General features: G+C 50.6%; 1 protein-coding gene across 2 annotated transcripts in view; it reads left to right on the top strand.

Moving 5' to 3' along the window:
* LOC133343728 (immunoglobulin superfamily DCC subclass member 4-like) overlaps nt 1-21,180 on the top strand; it is a 138,873-nt gene that overhangs the window by 102,087 nt on the left and 15,606 nt on the right. For both annotated transcript variants that reach the window (XM_061553495.1, XM_061553494.1), the window contains exons 5-11: nt 3,913-4,047; nt 6,403-6,558; nt 8,586-8,996; nt 13,588-13,752; nt 16,532-16,669; nt 18,622-18,789; nt 19,865-20,113. In XM_061553495.1, the coding sequence (XP_061409479.1) occupies nt 3,913-4,047; nt 6,403-6,558; nt 8,586-8,996; nt 13,588-13,752; nt 16,532-16,669; nt 18,622-18,789; nt 19,865-20,113 (1,422 nt within the window). The remainder of the gene's footprint in view (nt 1-3,912; nt 4,048-6,402; nt 6,559-8,585; nt 8,997-13,587; nt 13,753-16,531; nt 16,670-18,621; nt 18,790-19,864; nt 20,114-21,180) is intronic.

The following is a 21,180-nucleotide window of genomic DNA, read 5'->3' as shown; positions in this document are numbered from 1 at the left end:
GTATCTCAAGTTGATTTTTCTCCGGGTCCTCCCGTTTTTTCCCACCCATATTTATAAACGTGTGTTTATAGCTATTTGGCTACTATACATTTCCAAATGATTAGCCACTTCATTGGGCCTATCATTTGTGGCCAGGTCACATCCTGAAAAAAAGAGCACTGTACGTCAGTGAGCCTTAATTGGTAAAATAAAATAAAATGAAAGTGTTTAATGACTAAAGTCCTCTCCGGCGCGTTCCACTCCTTTCGCCATCGCTGGTCTCAACCAACGGCCATCGTCGTTTCGACCGACGCGCCTTGCCCAAGCCCACCCGACGATCTTGCGCACGTTCTCGACTTCCACGTCTTCCTATTGCGCTGTCCACGCACGAGTCGCCGCAAAAAATCCGCTGGCCGTCGCCGCAACTCGTCGCTTCCACGTTACTCAACCTGCTTTGCACATCGTCGTTTGTGTGTGTGTGTGGGTTTTTTTTTGTAAGGCGGTGGTAATTATGGGCAATTACAATTTTCAAATAATTGCTGCAGCATGCTCCACTTTAAATGTCGCCCTGCCCCGCCCCGCTCGCCGACCGACCTAATCAGCCGTAGTTCTCATTATGGAGGTGCCCCGTTTGAGATTTCACTTAGGATTCGCCGAACCACATTTTGGGCCTCATAACAAAAATAATGATGGATACGGTTGTTAACCTAGGAAAGACTCACTGTGGACAGGGTATTTGTTTTTGTAACTTATACACATTTCAGGATAAGAGCTGGCTATGTGGTGGCAGTACAGCAAATGCTTTGCTGAATGCATCTTTATGGACCTTTTCATATTTTCCCTTCATATGTGTGAGTTTTCTCTGGGTACTCCAATTTTCTCTGACATGCAAAACACTTGTGAAAATTGGACTAGAATCCATATTAAGTAAATTACTTTATTTTTTCACTAATATTATTAATAGCTGGCACCCCGTCCCTCACTCCAGTTGAGGCATGATTACGACACTTGGTGCTCAATTTGTGTTGAATCAACCTAGAGGAGGGCCACACCACTTACACATTTCACCCTGCAAATACAAATCGGGACCTGGGCAGTATATTTCAGAGTGACGGCCACGAATCACCACCAGCACCAGACGTCAGACACCTGACAGACACGCGGCTCTCTCCGATGAGCGTTCGGCTTGTGCCGCGCGCAACTCAAAAGCACATCGCCGAGCGATGCGTAAAACCTCCGCCTTGCAAGGGCCTCGTGAAGATGCTGCTCCTCCTGCCGTCACTCTCCCATGATGCTTTGCCCACGAAAATGGTCGCCAGTCAGAGTGACCTTCTCGAGATGGCTGCCATTACTCATTGACTGTTAGAGGGAGAGAAGAAAAAAATCCCATCTCGGACAGGGAAGGGGTATGGGAGAAAGAGGGGGATATGGGATGGTCGTGGGGGGAGGAGGGGGGGGTTGGGAGGGGGTGACAAAGAAATTGAGACACGATACCGTTTGTCCTCCACGCTTTGTGTTTTAGTGGCTGTCAAGGTCCCCGCTTCGGCCTCCGCCCCGGTCGTCACCGGGTACCGCGCTGCCTCCGTGTCAGCAGACACAATCTGTGGGCACGTTTTGTATGCGCGTCCTGTGCCACCAACGTGAGGCCCCCGCCGAGGAACGGGAGGAAGATTGGGCAAACGAGCGAGCGTCGAACAAAGACCTTCGCGAGCCGCGTGGATAACATCCCTCCCAAATAGGGCGTTGGGGCCTCGTTAATTAACCCATTCCCGTGAACGCCCCGCGGCCCTGCCACGGGTTTCACGTGCGCTGTGGCGGGGGGGGAGACCGTAACACGGGAGGAGGCCATCGTCGCTGGGAAAGATCTCGACGCGAAACTGTTTGACGCACTTGAATTTTGCCCAAAGTTTTTTGGCGTCTCCGCGTCACGCCAAATCCGCCGAGCGAGGCCCGGCTGCCCGCTCGCTCGCTCGCTTCAATGGGCGGCACGAACGTGCGGCGGAAAACGAGTTAAAGGAGAAATTGAGTGCTGTCGTGGACGTGCCTCTCTCTCAGTGTTATTTTTTGTATGTTATTTACTTGGCGAAAAAATGGATTATGAATGTTATCGAGCTAAGCTCTTGCTTTCTGGGGGGGGGAGTGAATTGATAACGATTCTTGTCGTTGATTGCTCGGGGCGCCGACTGCTGCCGCTCTCCTCCGTTGTTGAATGGAGTTAATTTGAGGCGTACCTAAAGGCTCTTGACGTGCCCGAAATTAACCGTGCATTCTGAGAAATGCTTATGTTCAGCCTTTAAGTGGGCAGCTGTGGGACAGACGGGAGGGGCTCGTGGGCAAGATAGAGCTTTTGGTCCTTTTCAGAATTAACCATTTGAATCACCCCCCCTCCACGTTTTATTTAAAAAGCCACAGTATATATCCTGTCCATCAGCAGGCTGCTGACCAGATGTGACTGGCACTTCACCGTGCCATGCAGGATTTCTCCTGACAGGCAGACGCAGCAATTAAGCCACTCTTTTGTTGACCAGGCGCCGTGATGCAGACGAGAAATATTTCAGGGATGCGTGCCGCAGCGAGGTGCGTACGCCACGCACGGCCGTACGCAGCGCGAGAATGTCAAATTGGATGTGGTGGTTTATGTTTTTTACGACTTGCTTTGCTTGATGCTCACGTTTTTGCCGACCGCCTCTTTTTAACAGGCTCTGAGCCATTTTTTTTTGTTTTCTCCACTTTACCTGAACTGTTTGATTCGAGGCAGACGGCCTATTAACGGCCACCGAAGCCTGCCATCGCGCAAATGCCATGGCGTTTGTGTGGTGGTGCCACGAAAGCGCTCTCCACCCCCCCCCCTACCCTCGGTGCAGGCCTCCCGTGCAGATACGTCGAGCTTTATCCACACGCCGTAAATGTAGGCTGTCACGCACTCGGCTATGCTCGTTGCGTAATAGCAACCCGCTGTTAAGAGTGGGGTTTCAGGGAAAAGCTGCTGCTACTGCTGCTGCTACAGATCGGCCGTGCAAACAGCTGTCTTTCAGCGCTCGTCAGGCCTCGTGTGTGGCTTCCCATCAGTCAGAGCTGCTCGCGTGCATCAGCAATGGGACAGTTAAATGGTTTATTTCTTGTATCACCCCAAATTTACTTAATTATTTTGCGAGTATGTGGCTGGTTTCTTTTTTTACGAAATTGTGCGCAGCTCTCCGATGTGTTTTTCGGCATGCACCGCGCGTTGTTTGTTTTCCATGATGTCCGACGTTTCGCTGATGGAAGCTTCTCCTTCTGGAAGCGAGACGTCGGACATCGTTCCGTACAACACGCGGTACGACGCAAAAGCATATCGGAGACCTGTACAGCAAAACTGCGAAACCCAACGCAGTAATTGCTGTAAAATCTAAAGGCATCGTATTGAGGCCTAATAAAAGTAAGTAGTGCTTGAGCAGGGACACATGGCTCGAAGGGATGATGCTCCAGTGATTGAGACTAACAACAGAGTGAGAGTCAAGAGTGAGCTTTCCTGAGGTCACCTGCACTGCGGAGATGGAGCGGTGAAATCCGCTCACGTGCAGGAGCTAGACGGATGTTTGCATTGCGAGAATGTGAGAGATGGCAACGACTACAACAGCAAAGAGGTCACTACCTTCATCGCGCAGTGGATAGATCATGGCTGCTGCTGCGGACGATGAGTGTGCTCGTATAGATGACGCAATGAACCCTTTGAAGTGTCACACGGTTTACATTCGGTATGAAACAGTGCGCTCCCTTGCTCTGGTCCGTACGCCTTCTCGGTTCACGCAGCTCCGTTTGCTCACGGTTACACTTCGCCGTTTGTACCACGAAGCCCACGATATTTACTTCGATCGACGAGCCGTCGCTGCCGGTAAACCTTTCGCCCGGCTGACCGCCGCCGTCGGCGTGCGTGCGTGCGTGCGTGCGCAGGAGAGAAGAACGAGTCCCAGGACCCGGCGATTGTGGTCCGGCCGCAGAACGTGACGGTGGTGGCCGGGCGCTCGGCCGTGCTGGAGTGCCTCGCGACGGGCACCCCCGACCCCATCGTCTCCTGGAGCCGCCTCGGTCAGTGCCGTCAATCAGCGTGCGGCCGGAACGATTAGCCGATTACTTTAGTCCATTTTGAGACCCCGTAGCCTAACCATTGCTCTGCCATCTAGTCTCACACACGTGGGTGCCTTTAACCTGTAAAGAGGCTTAATGATGAACTACAGCAAAGCAAGAGTCACTGTCTGCAATGGTCCATTTTTCAGAGCAAGTGGGGTGGGGATATTCGGAAAACATCCCTCCAGTTTTGAGGAGTGGGCCGTTACAAGCAATGGGTTACTGTAATCTGATTATCTAAGGCATGTTTTTGTTTAGCCAAAAAGGGATGAAACACCAAGCGGTTAGCAACAAGCTGTTGGATTTTTGGGCTTTTGGGCCTGTGATCAGTAACTGTGATTTGAAAGAGAAAGGGCACTGAACAAGCAACTGGATTAGCTGGGTTCAAATTAGGAGTGTCTCGTGATTATAATGGGTGTAGTGAGCTGATTTTTTCACCAATGACTTCAGAAATAAACGATCACATTAACGTGATCTCTCCCTTCATTTGGCAAAAATGTTCTGAGATTCTGCAAATGACAAAGCTCACTTTTACTGTCATGTGATATCTGTGGTGGAAGGGAATGTGTGAAGGTGCAGTCTAGTGGATAAGAGGTTCGCTTGAATTGATGTCAAGCGGTTCAGTGATATCTCTTTCTGCAGGCCATACTCTTAACATAAGGCTCATGCACTGCTATTCAATAAATCTGGACACTTCGTCTTATTACTCGATGCCGATAGCACAATTGGAATAACATTGAAAACCATACAAAAAGAGTTTTTTTAAATACCGGTTTAAATTGGCGTCTCAAATTAACAAAAGCTCATGTTCGTAAATCCAACAAGTTAATCGTTGGGCATTACAAAACCGCCATCGCCCGGCTGGTGAATCGGTGCAGTTGAAAATAGCGGCTAAACTCTACGAAAATGACGGCAATTAAGAGGAGGGAAAACACTCTCGAGATGATTGACAAAAGTATACACTCTCCCTGGTCCCACTTTGCCTGCTGTTAACCCGTAATTGTATTTTCATATATTTCACATTTTTTTAATATCCTGAGACAATTTATTAGGCAAATTGCTGGGCGTATTGAAGGATTATTGAATCAATTTACCCATAACTAGCGTATTTTTTTTCTCCCAGTCCGTTAAGTATTTATCTATCCAAATATCCCGTCAATTCCCTGTAAACTTCTTTGCATTTCCAAAAAATGTGTAATGAGCTGGGATTTGCTGGCCTGCGTCTGCATGATAAGTAAAAATGTAAACAGTACAATGCAATTTATTTAATGTCAGGTAGTAGCTCATTGAGACCAGAAGTCTCTCTTGTACAAGGAAGGCCCGAGTAAAAATGAATATAACAGCAAAGAGGTTGCTACAGCGTGGGATTTCGCGGTTGTGTGTCCTGCTGGTTCCACGTGTTGTTCGACATGTTGTCCGGGTCGTTTGAAGCTATTTTAACGTGGGGAAGAAAAAAATCACATTCGGCGGCCTGTGGCCCCAGCGCAATGTTGCTTTGTACAAAGATAAATACGCCACCGCCACTCGAAAAGCTGCCATCTCTGCAGCAACAGCTTCCAGCTGCGTCCACTCAATGGGATGCGGTACCAGAGGACGTGCATGCACCCCGCCAAGCCGCAGAAATCCAGTTTGCTGCACAGGCAGTCATTTGTTGTCGTTTTTTTTATCCCTTAAGGGCGATAATGACATCGTCGTACCAGCTCTCCATGTTTACCAACCTTCGATAAGCAATCATCATTCCCCCGCGCACGCACGCACGCGTTGCGCAGGCATTTTTGTGATCTGACCTCCATTGCCTGTTGTTGATGTTTGGTTCGGGGTGGAATTATATTTTTTTTCTTGCGTTGCGATTTCAGGCTTTCGCTACTTCATCATCATCATCATCCCTTCCCAGCCTTTGGAGGCAGCTGGGTCCATGCCACGTGAGCAATGGCTCACCAATTATTTTGGCCTTACATGTCCTTCTTTTATCCACCTTTTTCCTCGGCTTTCCCTGTCCTCACTTTCCCTTCACCATCGTGGCCAACGCTCATGCTCAAAGTCTGTCATGTTCATATTCCTCGAGGATTTTTTCTTTAAGAAAACTCCTACAATGCTTTCTTCCAGAAAAAAAACTAATTTGTACCAACACTGTTTTTTCCTACAGTATCATCGTTCCTGATCTTGTCCTTTTTGTGACTCCCGAGTAGCTTCGCAAGACGTGCCAATTCTGACACCAGCAGCTGCCTTCGGCGCTCAGAAAAGTCCCGTCTAGTGAACGCGTTCCCGTCTCTCTCCCGCGTCTCCTCCCCCCCCGCCCACCCCACCACCTGACAGACGGGATGCCCATCAGCCCAGACGCGGCGGTGCTCGGCCGCTTCAACCTGCTGTTTGTCCGCGTGCGCGCGGTCCACGCCGGCGCGTACGTCTGCCGCGTCAACAAGCTCGGCTCGCGGCAGTTCACCACCGCCACGGCGCAGCTCGCCGTGCTGGGTAGGGTCGGGCGCTTTGCCGCCGAGCACCCGGATCGCAGCGCAGCACACTGGCAAGCCGCCCACAGCCTTGCGAGCGCCCTCCGATTAGCACGGTTGGCTACGTGCGGTGCGAAAGAAGTTCAACGAACACACGCCACTTCGCGGTGGTGATGTCACCACGGTCTTTGTGCGAGGCTACGTGCACTTTAAGGCCACGTGAAGTATCGAACGCCCGCTGGCAAGAGGTCACGGGACAGACCCAGGTGCCATGGGTTGACTGACACACATACGTAGACCACGCCACTGATGATGCGCACCACACCACACCAACGCTGCACTGTTGCTACGCACTGTGCCGCACCAAACCGCTGCTGAGCACGGTTTACTCCAACTCACACCACACCGCTGTTTCGCACTGCCACTACACACCACGCACCACGGCTAAACCCCTCACCACAACATCGCACCACCGCATTTCACCATTGTGCACAGTGCCACTGCACTGCCGCATCCGCCAGCCAAAAGCAATATGGAAAGAGAGCGTGTCCAGTTGCATGTGTCTTATATGAATGTGCGTGTGTGCGTAAGTGAGTGCGTGTGAGTTTGGTGAGTCGCCGTATAGTGGTTGGCATACTGCTAACAACAGGGGTTATAACACCTGAAGTATACCAAGGATAAATCTGCATTCAATGGGTGATAGAGCTTTCAGTAGTCAGGCGCCTCGTTTGTTGAATGTCTATCTCCAGTCCATCAGGGACGCTCTGTCAGTCGAAGGTGTTTAAGGCTCATCTGAAAACTAATGTATTTTCTCTTGCATATCCGTCTGTTTAGGTTTGTTTTACTCTTTAGTTTTAATGTTGAGTGGTTTTACAGGATTGTGTCGTTGAGTGCTGTGAGGCCTTATGTGAATGGTGCTACATAAAACTGAGTTTTACTTACTAACTGAATTGGTCCTGGGCATCCCCTGGGTCAACTCGGCATGAAATGAGTACCCGGAGTACCCGGTGCAGTGTGTGATGCTGGCCACACAACCCCATTTTGCAATGTGCCGTCCTGAATCGGGGCTCGCTAACAGCACTTGCTCCAACAGTCCGTGAAGACTATACAGGGCATCTTTGTCTTTATAAATGTGTGTGTGTGAGTCTTTGGGGAGTGAGTGGAGTACATGATATGGGAAGCTGTGGTTGGAGTGGTCAGAGCAGTGCGCTATGTACGCAGCACTCTGAGTTCAACTGACCAAACATCCCAATGCAGGACCCTCTTGGCAAAAAAGTCCTGAGACTCAGTAAGGTCAGAAAAAAAGAGCGTTATTGATGTTCTTATATTATTATTAAATACTCATAAACAATTAAATGCTTTTAAATCAATGCAACGTAAATGTCTCCGTTATTTTATCCCACCGGCACACTATTTAACGGAGGGCATTTCAAACTGTACTTGCCATTTGTTTGTTTCGAGAGTAAGACGAGATAATAGAGAGGCTGCTTTTGCCATAAAAATCGCAGTGGCTGGAATTACGTTCCCCTCCCAGGCTGTTTTTTTTGTTGTTGCGCAGATGTAGACAGGGCAGCAACAACCTTGTACGATAACCGAAAACCGCCACAACACGAACTGCCAGGCGCTACCTCGGCACACCAAACTCAAATGGCGCTTGTCCAGAGGAGACGTGGAGAAAGGGGGGACATTTGGCAGTGCAGTTCACAGACGGTTGACTGTGTTCCGATTTGTCGTCTCTTCTCTGTCTTGTGTTGTGTTCTCAAACTCCTGTCTTCACGGCGGTGGTGCTGTTTGTGTGAGCTCCCTCTGGTGGTTGACATGACTCTGGAATTAATGTTTATATACAGTTTATCTTTATCTTAAAAAAATAAATGAGGTAGTGTGTGATGGATTGTACTCACCGCATTAGCAGTTTGGCGAGTGCTTGATCTTATATTTACGGAGAAAAATGCATCTTAAACCAAATGACTGTGCGCGTATCACAAACGTCCACATTGACCGATTGACGTCTCTGCGGTCCGCGCGCCACGGCGACCCCTCTCTCCCCAGTGCCCCCCGCGATCACGCAGCCCCCCGAGACGCTGAGCAAGGCTCGCGCCGGCACCGCACGCTTCATCTGCAAGGTGGAGGGCGAGCCGCCGCCCGTCATCCGCTGGCTCAAGAACGGGCGGCGCATCCTCTCCAACGGGCGCGTGCGCATCCAGAACAACCACAACCTCGTCATCAACCAGCTGGCCGTCGAGGACGCCGGGCCCTACCAGTGCGTGGCCGAGAACGGGGTGGGTTCGGCGTGCGCCTCGGCTCGCCTCACCGTTACGATCCGCGAGGGCCTGCCGGGCCCGCCGCGCAACCTGCGTGCGACGGTGCAGTCCAGCGTGGCGCTCGTCATCGGCTGGGAGAGGCCCGAGCAGCACAGCGGAGAGATCATCGGATTCTCCATCCACTACCAGAAGGCCGTCGGTGAGTGACGGCGATCGACCCCGCTTGTGTTCGCCAAAAAAAAATGATCGCGCGTTGTGTAATCTGCTGTACGAGTTGTGTATTGTGTAATCTGGCAGGTTCACCAGCATTGATTCGAGCAAGCCTGACTCTGCTGATGAGACACCTTTATGTTGAATCCGGTCCAGAGTTTAGTAGTGTGGGAGTGGAGGCACTCTAGCTGAGGGGATAGAACATGGGGCAGCGTCTAACACACACACACAATGGTTCGACTCCCCGGCTCAGATGACAGCCAACTCCTCGGCTATAGTGTCTCTGCACGGAGCGACGTAGTCTGCAGTCCTGCTATGTTTGCATTTTAATGCACTGGGCTACATGAGCTTGCGGCTGTGTGGCCCTTGGAATACGCACGAGTCCTCTGCAACAACTTCCGTGGGCTGCACATCCCAGGAATACATTAATCATGAGCTCCGTGGAACCCTCGGCTGAACGAGGTCCGGGCTGCTCAACCCGTGGGATACACCCATCGCGGGTTGCATCAGCGTTTCCCGGCCACCCCCCGCAGTGCAGCTTTCCGCGGTTACAACTGTCAGGTCCACGCAAGCGCATGTTGAAAACAATGCAACGCATTCATCAACAATGCTGCGTTTAAAAGGGAGAAAAATATCGGTGATGTTTCGGGCAATGGCCCTTCTTCATTGCACATAGAGATGCCAGAGAGATTAATTGTATGATTTTTCTTTGAAGCTCGTGCTATTGACGAATGTGTTGTTTTTTTGTTAACCGTGCTTGTGCACCACTGTCAATGCAGCATCACCAAGTATTCAGTGTATATCGCCTTGATTTGCATATGAATGTAAGAAATTGTTAATCGCCAAAAATCTAAAACCATGGCAGGGGGTGCGCTGGGGTGGGGGGGGAGAGCACGGGGGGCGGGCATTAGAACTGGGAGTTTTTAAAAACCACAATCGTTTAAACACGCAATTTATTGTTGCACAAGCCCGCACGAGTCTACGCGAGTCTGAAGACTGCGTGGAGGATGTTCTCTCGCATTCGTTTTATCGATCAAATGCGGCCTGCGGAGAAAGCACAAATTAAGGGCATCTCGGAGGTTATTATCTCCACCCCTGGTGCGACAACGGACAAGTACACGAACGCGCGACGCAAAACGCAACAATGGACATCAACGGGAGAGGAAATAACACGGAATTATTTCCTCCGCTGGACTGTGATATATGATAACTGGTGCCTTTTCTGCTTGAAAACGATGTGTTCAGGCAGCGGCATCCCCAATACTCCTGCCCAGGGAATGGTGCCAACGCCAGAGGGAGGGAGGGGTTAAGAAAAACGTCTATTCTATTAATTTGGTGAATAGTGATTGGCTTCTAGAAAGGGTCCCAGGTGCTGCTGTATTTGCTCATTTCCCCACGGGTAGCAGCACCCAGGTGTTCTAGAGCTGCCATTTCATGCAATTTTGGAAGCCAAACACGAAACGTTGTTTTGTCTACTGGCTTCCTTCATCGGAGTGTGGTAAGTCTGACATCTGAAAGAGCGGTCACTGCGTTTCCAGTAAGCGGTACTGGAGGTAGAAGGCATCGAAGACAAATGTCCTGGCTGTCCGATGTTCCTGGACGGTTCCTGACAGAGCTGCCTCCACGTGGAGTGAAACGTCGGACATCATGCCAAACAACACGCGGTACAACCCGAAGACACATCGGAGCTGCATAGCACAACCGCGAAGATGCTATGCACTGGAGAGACAATCTTTAGCGGTAGGAATAATTGATGCAGAACACATGCGAATTAAAGTATTGAATAACGTCCTCTTAGGTTTATTCGGTAAAGTCATGTAGGTAAAAAAAAAAAATTTAAATCACGACGTTTCGGAGGCAACACAAGTCTCCGTCTTCAGGTGGGACCGTCACAGCTAGATTTACTGTATCAAGTGAGGATTTCTCCTCACTTGATACTGAAGACGGAGAGACTTGTGTTGCCTCCGAAACGTCGTGATTTAATAGATTTATTTTCATGTATTATTATTTTATTTTATTATTTTTTACCTACGTGACTTTACCGAAAAAACCTAAGAGCATGACTCCTTGCAGTCACGAAAGCTTCAAATCTAGAATGATTGAATAACGGTTATATATATATCCACGATGAACATCTGGACAGGACCAAGAAGCACGTTGGTACATTTTCCGAACCGAGTGGGAGCACTGTGTGGAGGATTTTACAGAAACACGATTTCTTGTAGTCACAATGCAGCCATCGGGACGATGGTGAGGGGAGAGAGCGCGAGATCAACACCTCAAGCGAATCCACGAAGAGTAACGTCGGGAGAAACCCGACCTGGCAGCGTAAGGCGTGAAAAAAAAGTCCCGGTAATTCATACGCAGCGGCAGCAGCATCTGCGTTAGCGCTCGCAGCGTCACTCCCTGCAGGGAAAAAAAAACCCAAATTCCAGAGGCTTTTATTTTGTTTTTAACGCCGAGGGTTTAAAGCAAACATCACGCTGCGCGAGCAAAGCCCTGACATCATTACGGAGAAAGAAAGAGAAATATGTACACTGAAATTGGTGTGTGTGTTGCGTCGACGATTGCTAAGAAGGGACAGATGGTGCTTTATGGTGGATTAGCATGTGAATTCGATTGGGTGTTGAATGCACCAGTGCAGCTCCCCACTCCCCCCGCGTTCATTCCCTGTCACCGACCAGGAAATGTGGCTGCTTCTGTTCCCACAGAAGAAGAAAAAAAACCACAAACACATGCACACTTTGTTTTAGGGTGAGAAAAAAAAGGAAATGCGTAATCACACGTTTTCTTTCTCTCCTTTAATTGGAAAAGTGTCGGCCCGATGGAAGCGTATGCTCTTTGCGTGGCGCGTCAGTGAGTGAGTCTATCGAATAGCATTTGGGAGTTTAAATAGAAACCCAATGCAGCCAAGGTATTTGAATAGTAGTAATAACAATGGATTTAGTAGTAGGTTTTTACCCTTTAAACTGGTACAAAACTGACACCTTTATACAAGGCATCATGTTTGCAATAACCACAACACAAGCAGTCAAAATGCAAACAAAAAGAAACAACTCTGATAATGATAATGATATGCACTGTCCTTGAAGTTGATTGGTCCACACCCGAGACAGCTTTTCTTAGAGCCTAGTCTCCATTGGTGTTGGACCAGATGACGCCACAAGGCGTACAACTCAAAAACAATGGATTTGTCATCAATGAACGACACTCCAAGGGGCCTGACAATAAATCTATATGTCACATCATCATAATCATACCGCACTCAAACGTTCATCAGCCAGCATTCAATTGCCTACCACGCATTCCGTTTAGCACATCGTTTACCACACATCCACTTCTCATAAGCCATACAATCAGACAACACATCGCATGCCCCCATGCCACACTCAAATGTGAATCGGGCAGCATTCAACGGTTTACCACTCTTCTTCTTGGTTCTTTCGGTAAAGTCACGTAGAAGGGAAATAATAAAATTATAAAAATACAAATTATGTTTTATTTTTGTTATTTTATTATTTTATTATTTCCCTTCTACTTGACTTTACCGAAAAAACCAAGAAGATGAATTCCTGCAGTCACGAAAGCTTTAAATCGAGGTTTACCACTCTCTTTGGTTATTTTGGTAAAGTTACCAAAAGAACCAAGGAGTATGGATTCCTGCAGTCACGAAAGCTTCAAATCAAGATTGCTTTACCACTCACTCGCTTCTCATAATTGCGCCAATTTTAATAGTTCCTTGCAGAAGAACCGTGGTTTTGGGGTGTGACTCAAAAACCCACGAAGGACGCGACTGAAGTTGAAAGGGAAGATGGTGTGGTAATGTTGGAGCTCGTTTGACAAAGCGTCTGTCAGTCGGGATGGGTTGGTGGGACACAAGGAGATGGGAGTCCACTGATTGTAGCGTCCGAGAGGGTTTGTATTTGGAGTTCCATGGGATAAGTCAGTGCAAGTTCACAGATCACATCATTAAACGTCAGGGTCAGTAATTAAAAGTTGCTGTCTTCTTTCACTGAAAGCCATCGCACAATATCCATACCATGCGGGTAATGAAAATACATTGTCACCACTGCCACCACAGCAGCAGCGATGATGATGACAGTGAAGAACATCAGGATGATGACATTCATTCTGGTCAGCTCTCCGATGTCGTTTTCGGTTATACCGCGTGTTGTTCGGCATCATGTCTGACATTTAAACCCACTTGTTGCGAGCTTCCTCAATAAATAAAGTGAACAACACACGGTCGATCCTGAACACACAAATTCCAGAGCTGTGGAGCAGCACCGCGAAGAAAGAAATAAAACCTACGCCGTGCTTTTCATTCGGGTCGAAGATTCTGTATGTCCTTCGTTTATCGCCTCTCCTGATGCTTGCTCATTGGGGAGATGCAAAGCACGCACGAGGTAGAGTATGCTTATTCAGATCATCATGTATTAGCGGGACACCTTCAGAGGTTGGCAACTGTAATAACGGCAGCCAACATTGAATGACGATGGCGTGGATGACAACGATGATGCTGACAATGGCTTGGACGCGGTCAATTGCCGCCCCCCCCCCCCCCCGCCCGCTCGTCGTAGGCATAAACAACGAGGAGTACCAGTTCGCGGTGAACAACGACACGGCCGAATTCCTGCTGAAGGACTTGGAGCCCGACACCAACTACACCATCTACATGGTGGCCTACAGCCAGCGAGGCGCCAGCCAGACCTCGCAGCTACTCACCGTGAGCACGCCCGAGGACGGTGAGTCGGGGGCCGATCGCGAGACGCGACGGTGCGGAGAGGTGCGGTGTGGAACCCCTCCGGCGTAGCTCCCGTGTGGTGTAGATGTACGTACCGTGTTGCTCTCTAGGGTACGTGGTGTGTATGTATACAATGTATTCCGTGCGTATACATTGCATCTCTCTCTTTTTTGGTATGGACGTCGACATTGTACCTCGATGTAGTGTGGATGTGTACAACGTATCTCTATGTAGTATGGATGCAGACACATTTCACACACACATACACACGCTCGCATTCACACGCTCGCATTCACACGATGAGACGTTCACATATTCACATACACACATCCCCGTACAGCTTGAACAGACTTGGGGTAAGTGCTGTTAGCCAACACCCATGAAGGCCGACATGGCCCGGCCGCTCTTTCTATCCCCAGTGACGATGTTTACACACCACATTAGGTACTCATTTGAGGCTGAGTCGACCTAGGGGAGGCCCAGGACCGGTTTAAATAACTGTCACTGGTGTTGGCCGTGAGCGAAGCGTGCTAACCACTACACTACCGCTCCCCACGCACACACGCACCCACACGCGATCACACGATTGCACGCACACAGGGCTGTGTTGCCGTAACTTTAGAGGCAGCGTGAGCGACGCTATCTCAGACGCGCCTCTCCCGCGAACGCATTCAGCGACATCGCTCGCTCCGGAGCGAATCCCTTATCGCGCGACGAGGCGATGCGCGCACGCTCCGCGCTATTTGGGGCTGCCGAGAAGAAGATGACGTCCTTGTGTTTTTGTAGCTTCTCTTCCAGAACCCAGGGCACCACTTTGCTTTGCCGCAAATTTATTTAGGTTTTTGTGTCTGCGTCGCGCTGACTCGGCTCTCTGGGCTCGCGCACGACCTCGCGCGTGCTCTCTCGTCGTGCCCTTTGTGAGCGCTCGCCAGTGGGGGAGGTAGCCAGCCAGGTCAGGCGAGGAACACCGCGACAGTGGCGCTGAGCCGGCACCGGTGAGGGCTTGGGTTCGATTCCGGGTTTCAGCCACCCGTGATGGAGCAGGCAAAAAAAAATCATCAATAACACTGCATTAATATAAAGAAATCATTGCTAATAGTTGACGTTCTGGCAAAGACCCTTCTTCGTAGCACAGGAATAGAGAGGGCAGAGAGTTCATAAGGGTTGGAGATGGCACTTAACACCATGCGGGCTGGTGAGAATTACATTTCAAACATTTTTTTCTAATGACCAGTTTTTAAATAGGCATATGAATATCTACCTAATCGCTATTGAGCAACAGACCAAAAACCCTCCAATAAACAAAAAGCATTTCCGCATAAATAAACGAATTCATATTAAAACTGATTGAACCACGTTCTCGAGCATGCGGCCCAAACCTGGTCACGACTGACTGCACATAAACCATCGTTACGTTTGCACATCGTGACAACAACAACGGAGCGCTGTGCGTCGCGACCGTGAAAACCTACACAGTAGAGAGAGGCCACGCATCGCTTCCCCTCTCTCAATCCCCCCCCCCCCCCACCGCTTGAACGTCGAGTGAGCGCTGCTCGCTGCGTCGCGATCGATGTGCCACTCGCCTGCCGCGATAGCGATCACAGCGTTCTTTAGCTTTCCGCCTGACTCCCCGAGACAAGGCCGCGCCGACCAAAGGCGACTAAATGACAGACGTCTCTTTATTTCTCTCAGCTTAACCCCTACGCACTGCTAAACAAGCCGCTTGTAAATATTCCTCCGTCCGCCGACTGCCACACTTGCACGCACACACGTCAGCACTCGCTGCCCTTTCCTTGCTAATCGTTGACCATTTGTCAAATCAATAAAATACTTTTCTCGGAGAATGCAATTTTTCACGGGAAATGTCCACCGATATTTTTATTTTATATTTTTTGCTCGGTGGTGGTGGTGGGGGGGGGGGCAAAAAAAAACCCCCGTATTAAAAACCAGGGTCATTATTTATCGTTGTATATCATTACGTTAGCTTTTAACGGTGAATACCATGGGCTCAGCAATTCTTTTGAAAGCTGCGGCAATTAATTAATCAGCGCTCTTAAATACCAAGCCCGGTTATCAATCACGGCCGCTCAGCGGCGCTAAAGCGTTTGACCGGGCGGTGCTGAAACAGGTGATTGATTAAACACATCGATCGATTACTCTGCAAGTCCGACATTTCCCTGCCCCTTAAGGCGATGGAAAAAGAAACGTCGGGGTTTCCATTTTGTACCACGATCTTAAAAAGTTCACTTGTTGTAGGCGTTGTTGTCGTACCGCAGGTCAAGAGCACCTCGGCGCCACCCTCGTTAATGAACATCGTCTCAATACCCCCTGATTGGCTGCAGCCCCCGGGGAATCGGGAGCGGGTTGGTGGAGGGAAGGGGTTGCTGACTTCAAACTCATTCGCTGCATCCTAAATGCATTTTCCCCCAAAGCAATATGAAGGGCCTTTACATTTGTATCCGATACGCAGTGGCGGGGTACTTTCTCTCCGCACGTGTACACTTTCGCCGGAGAGCTCATCGCTTCATAGGTGAGACGTAGGTGCAGTTTCTCCTGAGTGTTTTTGGGTCGCACCGCATGTCATTTGGCGCAGTGTGCCACGTGTTGTTCGGTGCTTGGGAGCGGAACGGCGGACGTCATTCCAAACAACAATTTGGCACAACTCTAAAAAACACATCGGAGGGAGCTCTACTGGCACAACCACCAAACCCTATGCAGTGGTGTCACGTGGTTCTTCTTAATCGTCGTTTCTGTTCTCTCGCTTTGTGACTGGGTGACAGTTCCGTCGGCGGCGCCGCAGCTCTCCCTGTCGAGCGCCGGCGGCACAGACATCCGCGTCAGCTGGCTCCCCCTGGAGAGGGCAGAGAGCCGCGGCCGCGTGCTGGGCTACCGGGTCGAGTACTCGGCGCAGCGTGAGGGTGAGGCGCTGCACGCTCGTACAACAACAACCGCCATTCGCCACTAAGTGGCGGTGATGTCACCACGACGCTTGTGCCAGGCCATGTGCACCTTGAGGCCACGTGAAGTGTCGAACGCGCTGGCAGGAGGTCATGGGGCAGACCCAGGTGCCACGGGTCGACTGACGCATGCACACCCGCAAGCACGCACGCATGCGCGTGCGACGTAGGGCCCAAACGTTTAGCCCGTTACGACGGTTTACCGTGTGAACGTTGCGATCGACAATATTTCGTTGGTCAATTGTTCGGGCCCCTTCAACTTTGGTGGCGACTGCCACCACATCCATCCTCTTAAAGGCAGGGCACCCCAGACAGGCCATGCCCCGTCGTGCCGGTAACGTCACCAACCTTGGCGCACGTGGGAACGAAGGTGAGACTCCCAAAGACTTTCGAGTTCTCCTGATAGGTCGCGTAATTAAACCGATAACGGGGAAGAGGATCAGTCACTTAAATGATCGGACGTCCCAGCTCGAAGAGCAATGTGTGCGCAGCTCAACGTCCGATGGCTCACGGTTTCGTAGCCCCCGCGTGGGGGTGGCTGCCGCTCGCTCGCTCGCTCCAACTCCTCACCACCGCCTTAACGAGCGTGCCTGGATTTCTGCCAACTCTGCGGTTTGGTAACTCGATTTGGCTGTCGTAGAAGCTAATCCGCCGCGGAGAACGCGCAGCCTGCGCTACTGTTTTTTTTATTACACGCGGATCGGCTGCTACGTATGTGCAGCATCCGTGCATACTCATGCACTCACCCACCCACCCACGCACGCACCCACGCACGCGTGCGCAGCCTGTACACAACTCGCCAGCGCGCATGATGGCACGCGTAGATTCTCACGCTGAACCGCGTGCCAGCTTAGCTCTTCCCAGTAAACATGGAACACTGGGCCAACGCTGGTCTAACGGTTTCCAACCACATCGTTGGCCCAATGTTGGCATGTTTAGTGGGTTGGTGCAAAAACCGGGTAAACAGCGCAAGCCGGGTCGCCATACGTTTAACACTTCATTAATTTATCGTTTAATTGCTATCTATCCCAACACAAGAGCCGTATGATATGCATCTTCCCTGTCACAATGGAAACCAGAATGGTCAGTGCCCGAGTTGAAATACGATTCAACAGTAAATAATTTTCATCTCGATTTTACGCCTCGTTTGCGATGCGTATCTTTTGTCGTTACCCGTTCGCTCCATCACCCCGAACGCTCGCATTTCATTTGCATACAATCTGCGGAAATTGTCGATGCATCCTGCTTACACACACGATCCGATGCACACAGCACATGCATGTATCACGAGTAACATAATAATATAGTTTAATCGGTCGAGGAATCATTACGCTTCCTAACCCACTCTTGGTACACAGTAGGAGACGTAATCATTAATTGATTTTAATCGTTGACTCTTTTTGATTGTAACATTTCTTCGTACGGCAAGTCCTCGCTTAACGCGTGATCACACAACGCGTTTTCGCTATTACGTGGTTCTTCCATGGGGGAACACTTTCCGCACAATGCGGAACGCGCACCGTTATAACACTGTTACAGTTTCTGAGCGTCCAACGGTGAACAGCTTTCCGGAGCCGCGCGGCTGAGCGGTACGATTCAGTACGAGGAACAACACAGTAACGCTGCGGCGTAACCTCGGCTATTTGTCCGGCCATCTCACTCTGTCTGCGTAGTACATCGTATCTAGCCAAATTTATCGTTAAATCATTTATGGCGAAAATTGTTTTTTGCTTAACTCGTTTTTCACTCAACGGGACACTTAATCGAGGACTTACTTTCCATATCTACGAATCGTTACATTTCCTCGAACTGAACGAGGGCGGCACGGGTGCAAGGAGGCAGGGGTGGTTCGGGGACGGGGGGTTGGGCGGTGCTATCCGAAGTGACGTGCCCTGTGGGGTGTTTGCCGACAGACACGGTGCACGCGGTGGAGGTGCCGGGCGGGGAGACCCAGGTGACGCTGAGCGGCCTGCAGCCGAGCCGCGCCTACCGCGTGCGCATCTCGGCCGCCACCGGCTCGGGGTCCGGCGAGCCATCGCCGTGGACGCTGCACCGCACCACGCCGCACAGCAACCGCACCGGTGAGCGAGACGCCGGCGCGGGTCATCATGGCGACGACGCGGCCGTGCACACGCGCGCGCAATCCCACCGTCAACGCGCTGCTGCCGCGAGACAAGCGTTTGCAGGCACGATTTGGACTTCTCGATAAGACCTACGAGAAGCACGTAGGTTCAGCGCGCAGTAAGCGTGCCGCGTTGGGTCGGCGTGTGTTTGGAACCGTTGGACCAACATTGGCCATCCTTACTTGGGCAGACAATTTCTTCTTCGTAAATCTGTCCCTCCACGTTGCTTTTACACAACCCATCGGCCCACGGCCTTCTGGGAGTGCTTAACTGCAGCGGCATTGATGCAAATACAATCAAACGCTGGACCGGTTTTGACGGGCTTGCTTGAATTGATGCTGGTGAATTACCTGATGCTAGAGGCAAGGCACCTCTCTTTAAGATGTGGGTCGTGGTTCGACGCCGAAATATTTCACACGGTACACAAAACAATGGTTGGCACGTTTGTGGAGAATATTAGTAAGTAACATGATACGCAGACAATACATATCTTTCGCTTACCCGTCTCTTTACATCGAAAACAAAAGTATTTTGTACACGACCTGAAGCCAGATGATGGAATCATTTAAGCGGACCTCGGCGGGCATTGGTAAACAAGCTAAGGTGAGGTGGCTTCAGCGGCGTTGACTGTAATGACTTCTTCACCTTTAATTATGAGAGACCAGCAATGGTCACGGCTTTGCTTGCTATCTCTATTGTTTTTAATGCCTTTAGTTCCTAACAGTTAGTCGATGGGTAGTTTGCGTGTGGTGTGTTAAAGTGTGGGTCCTCCCACCTCTTCCAGCATGTGCATGACAGAGTAGGTCAAAACCCCCTCTCTAGAGCTCTCTCTATTGGAGGCCCTTCTGCCAACAGTTTTGTGAGCAATTACAGGTCTGCACCTTTACCTTTGCTTTTTAATTCGAACACGGGGTGGAGGGGGGGGGAAAGGGAGAGAGATCCCAGCACAATCACATTTGTGAGATTACATACACTCAGCGCGCACACGAGCGTTTTGAGAACGTGTTCGTCCAATGTGTTTACCATTTCGCAGCACAACCACCCGTCCTGCAGCTCACCGTGGAGTCCAACAGGACGGCTCTGCAGATCTTCTGGCATTCGCCCGCCAACCACTTCCAAATCCGCGGGTACCAGCTGTACTGCCGACAAGCGCCAGCAGCCCAGGAGCTGGCGGATGAGCTGGAGGACCCAGGCGATGAGCCGCCGATTGATGGCACGGACTGGCTCATTGGCCCCATCTCGCTGCGCAGGAGAGCGACTCACTACACGATCTCGGGCCTGAGTGAGTGGATCATCGCGGACGGACGGTCGTTGGTCGGTTCGGTCGGTCGAGACTGGAGGACCACCATCAAAATCTCTTTCAAATAGCGTTTGAGCAACTTTGGCAACTTGGTTGAGCGGTGATGGCACAGGATGACGGAGTTCCGTCTCGACAACGAAATTAACAAAAGGTTTGGTGAATGGGGTGCGCAGGTCTTGAGTAGACATGTTACCCCTCGCTGGAATGTATTTGGAAGTTGCCATCCCAGTTGCCCACTCGCGTGGAACAGTGATACGATTTGACCATATTTGGGCAAATAAATGTTTTACAAAAGGAAACGGTGCGGCAACCATTATCCCTGATGGCTAAAGGCAGTGATTTCCTTAAAATTACCACAGTGCTTCACGGCCTATTATTATCACAGCCCATTACTATTATTATTGCCACGGCCTTTGCTCTTTATCGAGCGACATGGATTTGTCTGCGTCACGATCGCTGCCCGCGTGGGTTCTTAAAGGCAGACACGCTTCCCTTCCTGGCAGGTGTGTTGTGGCCTGGCATGCGTGTGTGTGCGCGTGTGTGCATGCGTGTGTGTGCGCGTGTGTGCATGCGTGTGTGTGCGCGTGTGTGCATGCGTGTGTGTGTAGTGGGCAGCGGTGGTGTAGCGGTGTAGCGGTTAGCGCTCTGCGCTACAAACCTGGCGACCCGGGTTCGATTCCCGCTCATGGCAAACACCAGTGACGATTATCTGAACCGGTCCTGGGCCTCCCCTAGGTCGACTCAGCCACAAATGAGAACTTGGTGTGCGATGTGGAAGCATCGCCACTGGGGAGACAAAAGCGGTCGGGCGTGGTGTTAGGCACTCACCCCCTCGTGTGCCATGCCGGCCTTCATAGGTGCTCGCTAACAGCACTTGCCCCTACAGTCTGTTAAGGCTACACGGGGGATCTTTGTATTTGTTGCCTATGTGCTCTACATGCTGTCCGTGTGCTGCGTGTGTGCTCTGTGTGTGTGCTCCGTGTGTTTGCTGCGCATGTGCTGCGTGCGTGTGCTGCGTGTGTGTGCTGCGTGTGTGTGCTGCGTGTGTG

This window comes from Lethenteron reissneri, chromosome 18, assembly GCF_015708825.2.
Source record: "Lethenteron reissneri isolate LAM-NWPU_2019-01 chromosome 18, ASM1570882v1, whole genome shotgun sequence".
Classification (NCBI taxonomy): domain Eukaryota; kingdom Metazoa; phylum Chordata; class Hyperoartia; order Petromyzontiformes; family Petromyzontidae; genus Lethenteron; species Lethenteron reissneri.
This window is presented reverse-complemented; position numbering and strand designations above follow the sequence as displayed.